This window comes from Triplophysa rosa, linkage group LG18, assembly GCF_024868665.1.
Source record: "Triplophysa rosa linkage group LG18, Trosa_1v2, whole genome shotgun sequence".
Classification (NCBI taxonomy): domain Eukaryota; kingdom Metazoa; phylum Chordata; class Actinopteri; order Cypriniformes; family Nemacheilidae; genus Triplophysa; species Triplophysa rosa.
The window spans coordinates 521,347-533,331 of record NC_079907.1 but is presented as its reverse complement, the minus strand read 5'-3'; the positions used below and the strand labels follow the sequence as shown (position 1 = coordinate 533,331).

General features: G+C 39.9%; 2 protein-coding genes across 2 annotated transcripts; one reads left to right on the top strand and one right to left on the bottom strand.

Moving 5' to 3' along the window:
- Positions 1 to 1,562: 1,562 nt before the first annotated feature.
- On the top strand, positions 1,563 to 9,092 carry dnajb12b (DnaJ heat shock protein family (Hsp40) member B12b). The gene is made up of 9 exons (XM_057358636.1): positions 1,563 to 1,815; positions 2,280 to 2,460; positions 3,082 to 3,227; positions 3,382 to 3,555; positions 3,787 to 3,860; positions 4,176 to 4,285; positions 6,115 to 6,287; positions 7,220 to 7,366; positions 8,445 to 9,092. Exons 1-8 carry the CDS (start codon positions 1,692 to 1,694, stop codon positions 7,339 to 7,341), a joined length of 1,104 nt encoding a protein of 367 aa, XP_057214619.1. The 5' UTR covers positions 1,563 to 1,691; the 3' UTR covers positions 7,342 to 7,366; positions 8,445 to 9,092.
- Positions 9,093 to 10,086: 994 nt separating this feature from the next.
- ddit4 (DNA-damage-inducible transcript 4) lies at positions 10,087 to 11,774 on the bottom strand. Its single transcript, XM_057358637.1, has 3 exons — positions 11,627 to 11,774; positions 11,149 to 11,349; positions 10,087 to 11,066 (listed from the first exon to the last, which is right to left on the bottom strand). Exons 2-3 carry the CDS (start codon positions 11,321 to 11,323, stop codon positions 10,588 to 10,590), a joined length of 654 nt encoding a protein of 217 aa, XP_057214620.1. The 5' UTR covers positions 11,324 to 11,349; positions 11,627 to 11,774; the 3' UTR covers positions 10,087 to 10,587.
- Positions 11,775 to 11,985: the final 211 nt, after the last annotated feature.

Here is an 11,985-nt window from a genome sequence, read left to right as displayed (position 1 = left end):
AGGAAATGTTTCGGATCTTTTGCATCTCTCATATTACTATGACCAGTGTTAGAATTTCTCTAACACATTTCGACATAATACTGTATGTCCTCTCACAGAATTAAGTTTAATTTAAAAATGGTCTGCATCATCCTGTTGAATACTTTGACATGTATCATCATGTTTCAGAATGAAATGTGTCAGTCCATTCTGTGCCACAGATAGTCAACAGGTTACCTTATGACAAACTGATATAAAGAGAATGATACTGTTATATGCATCTGATTCAGATCATTAATGATGTTGACATGAATGACTTCATTTGGACTTTTGCTCTCATCTCACCAACAGGTACTGTAGATGCTCATAAAGTTTTGTACAGATGTCACTGACTGATTACATAAACACTCATAAAAAAGTTAAGAGTGACATACTTCTGAAGGACAATCCGATTTCATTGCTATTAAACCAAGCAAAATCTAATTGTAATGTTTAAATATATCGGGAGAATTTATTAAAATATCTGATGGTTTTTAGATTTGATTTTCAAATCTATTCCAAGTACATTTTAATGTGAAAATGTGAACGAAATACTGTAATGCAAATGATTACACACAGAATTACATCATAACATGTCAACAGCATCACGAGTTCGTTTGTTTCCAATAATCAAGTGATCTACAGCGCCATCTTGTGTGTGTTTTATTTAAACAAACGAAGCCACAAAACTCTTTAAAATTAAATGTAAAAATCGTCTCTTCCTCTGATGCATGTTGTTTTGTGATCACGCGCCCTTATGCGTCATGAAACATATGATCACAAAATGCATGTTTAACTTATTTAATGCATAGATGGAATTAATGTAAGTATATAATGACGAGATTTCACAATGCATTTTTTATTATTTTTTGCATCATTTCTCAACTATATCATTGCAGTCATTGGAGTTGAACGATCCGTGTTAAGGAACACGTCATCATTCATCGCCTCGTGTCTGTGATTAAAAACCAGAAACTGCAGGAGAAGACGAACATCAAACTTTCCTGACTTGGGCGGGGCTACTGGCCCGGAAGTTGTTTTATGATTTGTCAGGTGTGCTCTAATTAATAATATTTTTTTCAAATCATACGCAATCATATAATATATGTATTATAAGCGTATTGAGTAGTTAGTTTATACTTGACAAAAGTATAAAATAACTACCAGGCCAGTAATAACTGCACTGAAAATAGTAAATATGTAAAATATTAGGGTAAAATAATTATTAAAACATCATTAATGTCCAAGGTAAAATATAACCTCAACATATAAAATATATAATAATAATACTAAAACAAATAGCAACGCTCTTATGTCAATTCTTGATTGTTTTTAATACTTTACTATCATTACGTTGTGTTATAATGTACTTAATTTTGACAAATTAATTATATAAAGATCTCTGCCGTGAATTTCCAATTGTCAGATAGTAATCCTTGAAATTAATGCATTTAAACGACTGTCTACATACAATTATGCAAACAACGCCGTGAGATTTGAGTGAGTCTCAGTGTGACGAATCAGCTGGTTGGGCCGCCGCGCGCCCCTGGAGGGAGAGCTCGTGCTCGTCGCGTAGCAAAACGCTTTACGGTTATCGTCTGTCCGCATTCGCCGCTCAATGGTGCCGTCTCTGGGTATTTATTTCATTATTTGGCGTTTATAAGTTTGTCAGGATGGAAGTGAACAAGGATGAAGCGGAGAGGTGCATCGACATCGCGCTGGAGAGCGCGCAGCCGGAGAGAGCGCGCCGGTTTCTGGAGAAAGCGCAGCGTCTTTTCCCGACGCGCAGAGCGCAGGGTGAGCGCACTGAACCCGGGCTCGTACAGGCCCTCTATCCCTCTTCCAGAGCTTAACTCAAGCGCATTATGGTTATATTTACTGTGCATTTACGTGTGTAAAGAGAATCAGATAAAGCGCTGTGTTTTGTGTTTGGAAACCTGAAATCTGTCCGAATTCACTGCTGTAACGTTACCAAATTAGCGGTACAGTTATATAAACACACATCTATCATGTGTGTGCTTCACTGCTGATGTAACTCTTGTGTCGCATCACATTATTTTAATGTTCCCACGATGCCTAATTGTAGCTCAATAAATGCATTGCGTTAGCAACACAAATGTCATGGTTTCAATTCCCAGAGAGCACACAAACGGAAATCATGTCAATCTTGAATGCACTGTATGTTGTGTTACATGAACGTGTGAACATGATGCTGTCTGTATATTGAGATGTATATATTGTGACACACTTTATTTTCTTAGAGTTGCTGGAGAGTCTGAATCGGAGCGGTGACAGCAGATCTCAGAACAGCTCTAAAGAGGCTGCTGATGGCACAGAAACACGTCAGCGCTGTTCTGGGGTCAGCAGTAACGGCACAGCACCTGGAGACAAGAGATCAGACTCCAAATCTTACACACCCGAGCAGGCCGATGCTGTCCGAAGGTACGAGCCGTGATTCGTCTTCAGTGTGGATCGCTCAGGATGTTTGATCACAGAATATTTGTAGTCTCAGGTTTGATTCAACAAGCATTTGACAGACTCATTTCATTTACATTTAGTCACTTACAGAGAGTTCAGGGAGCAATAAAGCGATATGTCACACAGGAGCAATAATACAACAGGTGCTAATGCAAAGTTACTAGCTTCAGCAAAAGCCAGAGCAACTTTTAGACCAATTAACTTCCACATAAAAGTGAAGTTAGTTTCTTACAAAAATCTCTTGTAGATGTGTAGGGTTAAGTAAGCTATTTGTGCTGCTGTCTTGACCTTTTGAAACAAAGCGTTCATTGTACTATGAAAGCACACTAACTTTCAAAACTCTGACAAATCTTTATTTCCAGTCTAAACACAGAATGCAGCAAGTCCGACTATATTGAAAATGCTCACGACAAACAAAACCATTATTTTGGAACACAAAAAAAATTGTGAATACTAAAAATGATCCTGTAAATGTTTCCCTTGATGTATGACCCCTTTAATATCTTTACATTTGATAAATGACCCAATCATGTCTTATATTGCCTGTTTTTGAAGAGATTTGGCTTTTTTGTGTGTTTGTGTCAGAATAAAGCAATGCAAGAACTTCTACGAGACTCTTGGAGTGCAGAAGGACGCTTCGGAAGACGATCTTAAGAAAGCGTACAGAAAACTGGCATTAAAGTTTCACCCTGATAAGAATCACGCTCCGGGGGCGACCGAGGCATTTAAAGGTACAGCGCACCTGCAGTCACACTCCTCTGTGTGTATATATATATATATATATATATGTATGTATGTATGTATGAGCAAGATCGTGGTTTCTTTTACTCTGTTGTTTTCTTGTCTATCCGGTGACTGTTGTATGATTGTGTCGTTCTCCTGTAGCCATAGGAAATGCATATGCCGTTTTATCTAATGATGAAAAGAGACGACAGTATGATCGGTTTGGTGAAGAGAGAAGCAGCGCGGGCAGATCCAGCCACACAAACACACACTTTCAGGCCGATATCTCACCTGAAGATCTCTTTAATATGTTCTTCGGAGGCGGATTCCCAACCAGTGAGTGTGTGTGTGTGTGTTGAGAGAGAGTCTGTGTGTAAGTGCGTGTGTGAAGATTGTTTTGGATGGTGAATAGCGGGAAAAAAAAGATTCTTATTTCCTCACGTGTAGAGGTTTTGGTGGAAGTGTTTTTGTAGATCTTAATTAAAAGTCATCAGATGTGTGTCTTAACTCGATCATTATCAGACCTCATGCTCATGAAGATGTTAATGTGTGTGTTGTTTCCGTCAGGTAATGTTCATATGTACAGTAATGGAAGAATGCGCTACAACCAGCAACAGGGCGAGGGTGGAGAACACAGAGGGGTGAGAAACACCTTCAACATCTGCTAAACTCACAAAAGAGATCAAGAACAACACTTGAGTGTGTGTGTTTGGGAGTTTACAAAGTCATGTTTCCAAGAAACAAATTTAACATCAAGACTTTAGCTTAGAATTTGATTGTAATGTTGTGTTTGAGGAATGTGTGTTTTTGTGAGCTCAACTGTAGAGGGCAGCAGTGAGATGATTCTCAACAGATCACTTGTATATCTGTGTGTGTGTGTGTGTGTGTGTGTGTGTGCGTGCTTCTGTGTGTTCTTGTGCGTGTGTGTGTGTGTATGCGTATGCGTGTGTGTTTAGGGTGGTCTTGCTCTTCTCATGCAGTTGATGCCCATCCTGATTCTGGTCATTGTGTCAGCATTGAGTCAAATGATGGTGACTAACCCCCCCTACAGTCTCAGCTTCAGACCGTGAGTCCTTCACCTCTCTTTCTCTACTCTCACATATAGTGTATGTAGTTTTAATATTAGATATGACATAGGGTTGTCACAATATACCGGTATTGTCAAAAATCGCAACATTAAAAACCATGATCATCCATGTTGTGTTAATTCTACACATGATGATATTGTAAATAATTCAGTACCAGTTTACCTTAAGAGCCACAATGGTTACAGATTCTCATTTTAATTGTGATTTGTTGGCCAAAAATAGTAGAAATCACAAAAGAAACCTAATTAAAGTTGAATTTGATTATTTATTAATTCAACAAGATTTATATAGATATGACGATTGTTACAGCCAATTCTTTTGGCCATGATAACCATGAAGTGAAAATCTGATATTGACCTATATTAGATATATCTGACGCTGTCGGTGAAAATACAACTCAAGTTGTGATCATTTATCATCCAACATAATGTAAAGAACACTCTGTGAAAATATAAGCGTGATATATTTCATATTAATTGAGTAAGAAAAAAATTCAAAAACTAAATTCATAGTGAAAGTTAAATCAAACTTTGAATTAGATTTTGAGACTTTAGCCTGGATTTAACAGATTGGGTCACATATAGACGGTATTTAGAAATCGGATGCATGCGCCTGGTCCAAAGTTAACTTCCGGTCTGGCTAATGGCTAGAATTTATTTGATATTTGACATATTAATGTATTCTAAATGAATATGAATATATTTGATTGTCTATTAATTGTATTTAATTCAATTAAAACTACTCAGCAGTTTGTGATTCTTTGCGAAGGTCTGCTGGAAGGTAAGTTTGGGCAACATAACGTTTGTATATGCTGTCTTTGAAATCACATTAAGATGTGGCATTGTTTATTAAACATGAAACGTTTTCGGATTTTATCGGATCTTCAATACATAGACGGTTAATGACATAATCAATTGTACAGTAAACATGAGACCCCCTGACTGTTGTGAACGCTGCTGTCATTATAACAAAAAAGAAATGTATATTTATATATATATATACTGTATGTGTGTGTGTGCTATTGCTCTTCTACAACAGTTGATAAAGTATGTCAATAAAGAAAAAAGCGCTGTTGTGTGTGAATGTGTCAGGACAGATCTTCATGTATTGTTTGAGGATTGATCTGCTGATTCTGCATGTGAAGATCGTGTGTTCATCAGAGCTGAGCGATCAATAACACTAAACGCTTACACGAGCAGCCGGACCAGACCGGTCGGGTCACAGTAGACCACGCATGTGGGTCACGTGTTTCTCTGATCATATCTGTTATCTGTCAGCAGGTGGAGAAAGAGCGGGTTGTTTTACTTTCTTCGGTCTTACACTTGCTGTCCAAAGATATGCGTTCAGCAGATGCCATCCGTCAATCACGTGAAATCTCGTCTGATTGGCTGAGTGAAGACTCTCTCTGTGACCTCTCAGCCTTTGACCCTGAATTATTCCTTTTTGAAGTCAAATCGTCTGAATGGACAGTCGTGATCAGCTGTGTCTTCACACACCATGTGCATGAAGCTCCTGACCTCTGACCTCTACTCTTTGACCCTGACCTGCTATCACACAAGAACGTTGTCTTGTCATTTTTTCCTTCTCAAGCACACACACTGTTATGAGTTCTGTCTGCTAAAGTGTGTGATTTTTTCACCCGAGTCATATTTACAGACCAGAATATCGTAGGAACTGTAGCCTGAAGATCTTACGGCTTTGTGAATAATGGGAATCAGGCCGAAGTCACGGCGATGAGTTTAGCACAAAATCACGTTGCTTTTTGCTGTGTGTGTGTGTTTGACACGTCGGTCTCTGTCACATGCAGGTCAGCGGGACACACACACAAGCGTGTGACGGAACATCTGGTCGTGGCGTATTACGTGAGTGAGCGCTTCAGTCAGGAGTTCAGTGGATCGAGACTGAAGCAGGTGGAGAGCAACGTGGAGGACGATTACATCTCCAACCTGAGAAACAACTGCTGGAAAGAGAAACAACAGAGTATGTGCGCGTCTCTCTCACTCATGTACGCACACACTTCATGCTTTAAAATGAGTGATGAGAGAATCCCATTCAAAAGAAAAATCACAGTAGAGATCTCTTTATATCTCAGTTATTTCTCCTAGACATCAGTGAGATTAAATGGAGAGCAAATGGAAGTCTCATCCGTGTCTCAGATGTTTCTCCTGAGGAAAAGAGTCAGAAATGTGTCTGTCAGTAGAGTTTGAGAAGAGATGTCAGTGTGTCAAACTGAGCTCAGATTCGTCTCGTCTGCGATCAAGTGTCAATATTATTGAAGATCTCGATATCAGCTCACACATTTCTCATCATCATATTTACTCAAATCCAGATGATTCTTCATGCGTTTCGACTATTACACTGTCACTTGATTCTCTTTTTTAGTTCTCCAAAGAGAAACATCTGAGACTAGATTAAGACTTAAATGAAACACAACCGAGCATCTCGATTAAATCTCCTCAGCTATGAAAGAACAAAATGTGAGCGTTTTCCTTGCTGTTTGTTTGAGAGACATTTGTCTTCTGAAACTCTTGTGTGTGTGTGTGATTATGTTGAATCATTCAGTATGTGAAAGCTGGTTTATTCCGGCTCAATGTCTGTTGCGTCACTTCACTTCTCACCATCAGCTGAATCAGCGTTCATCTTCCCTCTGATCTGATTCCCCCAGTCTCCTGAATCTCACATATGTGCACATTCACACATTCTGGTTTGACGTCACTCGGACCAAATGGTGTCGTTCTGCTATGATGTACCAACGACATTGGATGTTTAGAGATGAATAGCTTGTAAAACGTTGTGCTTTGTTCCTCACGTATGGACTGTATGTCTGTATCTTCAGAAGATTCGTCGTGTGGTTTTCTGTTGGTTTTCCAGCGTTTGTTTGTGATGAAGGGTGACTTGTGTGTGTCTTTCAGAGGAGGGATTGCTGTACCGTGCACGGTATTTCGGGGACAGTGATTTATTCCAGCGGGCACAGAGAATGGGAACCCCGAGCTGTTCTCGGCTCTCTGAGGTTCAGGCATCTCTACATGGATAAAACGTCACTATCTCTGCACTACCTGGTGAGGGCGCTCTCTCTCTCTCTCTCTCTCCACATTAAAGGGGTCATATGGCGTGAACACATGTTGTTCTGTGTCTTTGGTGTGTTATAAGTCGCTCATGCGTGTATTAGACGTGTAAAACTGCAGAAATGAAAGTGGGGGAACAAAAGAGTCATTCTATGTAAAAGCGAATGCTCACCAGACCTGCCTGAAACACCTCGTGTAGCTACACTCCCACAAATCTACATCAGTTGGTGGTCTGATTTGACTAAGACCGCCCAAATGTAGACGCAAGTAAGGTGGGCGTACCTGTCAGTACAATTGAAGAGGAACCTGATGTTCCAAATATGGTCAGAGGCGTCACACTTCCCTCACACGCTTGCAGTATTCCACCAATCACTACACACTGGTGAACTGGCCAATCACAGCACACCTCGCTTTTCAGTAGGGCTGTGCAATTAATCGAAAATTAATTGTAATCGGCAATTTTGGACTTCAACAATTACAAAAACAAAATAATCGAGGTAAAACGATTATTGTGCCGCATTCCATTTTGCAAGGATCCTCTCTTTTCTTGTGGTATAAAACCACAGCGCACAGTTTTCGTTTATAGTGGTTCAACTGTGCTATTTTCTTTACATTTATTTTTCAGTTGAATTCACATATTAAAAGCCAAGCTTTTAAATTTTTCTGTTGTTTCAAACGTTAAGGAGTAATCGTGTTAAATAATCGGGATCTCAATATTGGCCAAAATAATTGTGATTATGATTTTTGTCATAATCGAGCAGCCCTACTTTTCAGAGCCATGAGCTTTGTTAAAAATCTGCACAGAGAGGCGGAGCAAAGAGGAGATACAAACATGCTCGGTGTGTGGAAAATACAGCGTTTATCAACCTTAAATCCTGTAGACACATTACATTACATCTAAAACAAACCATAATATTCCTTTTAGCCGTGCCATATCACCCCTTTAACCTTCATCTTTATTTCACTGCACAACTTTTATGTAGTGAATGTCATGTCGTGCCTTAACACATGTACAAGTGTACATATTGTACAAAACATATAAATAGATGAATATATGTTTGTTCAATGACAGGTTCCGAAAACACTCTGCAGTCTGGAATATGGAAGAATGCCATACAGATTGTAAATACATGTGTGTTTTCAACAGACTTGAGAACTGTTGAGTTTTACTAGAAAACACTTCAGAAGAGGGCTGTGTGCTGTGCGTGTGTGCGTGCGTGTGTGTGCGCGTGTGAGCGTGCGTGAGCGTGCGTGAGCGTGCGTGTGCGTGCGTGTTTGTGTGTGCGTGTTTGTGTGTGCGTGTGCATGAGCTCAAGTTTTAGATTGGTGTGGATGTGTAGATTTTTTACAGTCTAATGTTCTGGAATGAATGAAAGATCTCTCTGCTGGAGTGTCAGGATATGAAGAATCAGGTTTATCACCATTGAACAGATTGTGGATCCAATGACAACATCTGCATATATTTATTTAAGTGTGTTTAGATAAAGATTATGTCCTTTCGAATGATTTATATGTTTGAGATTGATCAATGCAGGGATTTATGGATGAAGTAATGGAATAAATGTAAATGTTATGAGTGACTGCTGTACATGTATTATTTATTAAAAGATCACATAGGACTATTTATTTCGTATGATGTTTTATTTTCTACATGACTGTGGAAACATTTCATTGCTGACACTGTTTTGCTTTGAATACAAATAAAGTGTGCTTCTCTGTGGGTGTGAAGTTGTTGTGAGGGGTGTAAAGCGTATTTTGCTTGCAGGATGTCAGCTGATGTCACCGCTGAATCTACAAACCTGCCAGGCAGCACAACTTGAAATTCTGAATATTGATCAGCAGTATTTGACCGACTTCATGACAAAAGAGTCCCGTGTGGATCTATACATCACTTATCAGTTAAAATAATGTGAAGAACAATACAGTCACAAACCCAGACATAATCCAAAAGGGTTTTGCTGTGGGATCCATATTTTACAATTGATATTAAGGCCCAAAATCATTTCTGTATATCGTCTAACTCTTACAAAATTCTAAATAAACCTAAGACACATACAGGATAGGTTTATTTCACCTGAAAATGTTTGTCACCTAGGTGTCATGGTTTTTGAGGAAGAGGTCACTATAACCAGTGTTGGGTGTAACTAGTTACCAAGTAATGAGTTATTGTAATTTAACTACTTTCCCCTTGCAAAAGTAAAGTGAGGGATTACTCGAATTTTTTCTGTAATTGAATTAGTTACTTCTGAAGTAATTGAACTAAATACTTAATATATTCAATAGTGGAAATGACATCAAAATTACACGTCTAACTTCAAAATGTATGATTTAATGTATTCTCACATTTGTATACTTGTCAGTTAATAAAAATTAATGTAGTTATGAATTAAAAGAGCCTTTTCATGTCTATCCTTGAATCACTTAGCTAATCGAAGTTGATGCAAGATATAGAAAATAATCAGTAATTAAATACTTTTTGGAGAGAGTAATTTGTACAGTAATCCAATTACACTATTGAATATGTAGTTAGTAACTAGAAATGAATTACTTTTTCAGAGTAACTTACCCAACACTGACTAGAACACATGTGCTTTCTCGTAAATCGATAGATTAGCGGTTTATTTTACAAGCGTAATGATGCACAATCATATTTTTTGTCATTTGTTCTTTTGAATATGTTCTAATGCACAGTATTACAATGCAGTACAAGCGTGGATCTTCAAAAAATAATTTATTTTCTGCATTTCTTTAAATGAGAAGTACAAAAAGGTACACGTTGTATTTGAATATCAAATAAATATGATGCATGGAATATGCATAAAAAAAGGGCATGTGGTCACATTCAGACACATTGTTGAATATATCTGTGAACACACACATGACGTTTGCTACACGACTGCATGTAAAATAGCTGCCACATCTGGTTTCCATAAACCTGAGGTAAACGTTTCCAAAAATAACCCCAAAATCGTGCAACATCTGTATCCCTCAACAAGTAACGAACACACCACACACTTGATTACATAGTCTTTTTTAGTCCTTTCATATGTACCCTATAGCTGCATTTAAAATGTCCTGCTAGCATACTTTCATATCTTACTGCTTTCAACGGTCACACGACATTGCAACTTCAGTCCCCTCATGAGAAAGAACCAAAGCGTTACAGAGATTTTACAATTTAAAAAACTAATATCGTCCACAAGGGACGGTCAGTCTTAACATTCTTCAATGAGAAGTTCTTCAGAGCTGTACAGTTTTCTTTTGATGACTCGAAATCCAGTGCTCAGTTTAAGTGCATGTCTGACCACCGGTGAGGCTGGAGATCTGCCCGTGAAGAGCCCCTGGATTTTAGGCCAGAGACCCTTGGAGTCCAGCCGGAGCACCAGAGTCAGATGAAAGGTAGGCACCAGGCAAGGGTCCACCGCTATCTGCCCCACGGCCTCGCAACTGCCCCCCTGCTCCACGCAGAGGTCGATGAGCGCCCCCCGGAGGCCGCAGGGCTCGCTGGCGGACAGATGGACCAGCTCCTGTCCGATGTGCTCCAGGAGTTTCTCGGGGATGAGAAGTTTGGAGCAGTGCAATACGCCGTCTTTAGCGTCGGTCAGGTTCTCGGAGATGAGCTGGACCACTTCTTTACACAGCGCCTCCTCCGTGGGGTCAAAGAACAGGTCAGATTCGGACAGGGATATGGAGCCTGTGAGAGAGGAACGAGTGTTAAAACCGAGAACTTTTGTAGCGTGATGCCTTTGTGTGACGAAGAGCTGATGTAGATGTACCTGTATCAGACGCGTCATCGATGCTGCTGTGATGGTCTGAATCCGAGTCCAGACTCTGACTGCTGTGGATCTTCTGAAGCAGCCTGCTCCAGGACAGACGCTTGGACGTCCCGTCAGATGTCGGGGTGGAAGGAAGGTCTTCAGACACAGGGCTTGAAATCAGCTGTTCCTGCATTATTCAATCTTGATGATGTAAAGTCACTGTAGAGGACACAACAAGACAGAGGTTCATTTTATTAAAGACACAGCAGCTGGTAAACAAGTCAGATCAACAAACAACGAACAAAAGCCTGACAGTTTAAGTCAAAAACATGCACATTTCTGTCATTTTATTCATCCTAGAAGAGGTTTTGATGAGAACATGGTCTCGTTCGGCTCTGCGTTTGTTTGTTCAATGTTGCATTGTTGCTTTGTGCTGCAACATTTGAATGAAATCTCAATGAAAACGACATTAAAAACATCACAAATCAGCGCTTACCTATCTCCCAAACTGTATAGCAGCAGTGTCCGACGAATTCACAGCAGTTTAAATAGTCCTAAACTAACAAAGACAAGCGCCATTCGCCGTAAGTGCAGCAGCTGCGCGAAACTACAAAGAACTCCGCAACACACTGACGCAATGCTCGCAGAGCCCGCTTATATACGCGCTGACGCAAGCCACGCCCCGACAAGCCCGCTGCCAATCGGCTTTTAGGTCACGTCTTCCGCGTCGCAAATTCGCCTGGCAACACTCGGAGCGGAGATGAATGCACGCGCACCTATTTGTGTGCGGTGGAGGAGGTGTGAGCTGAGCTCGCGCATTGTCTCAGTCAGGACACGCAGTGGCACATCTCACGT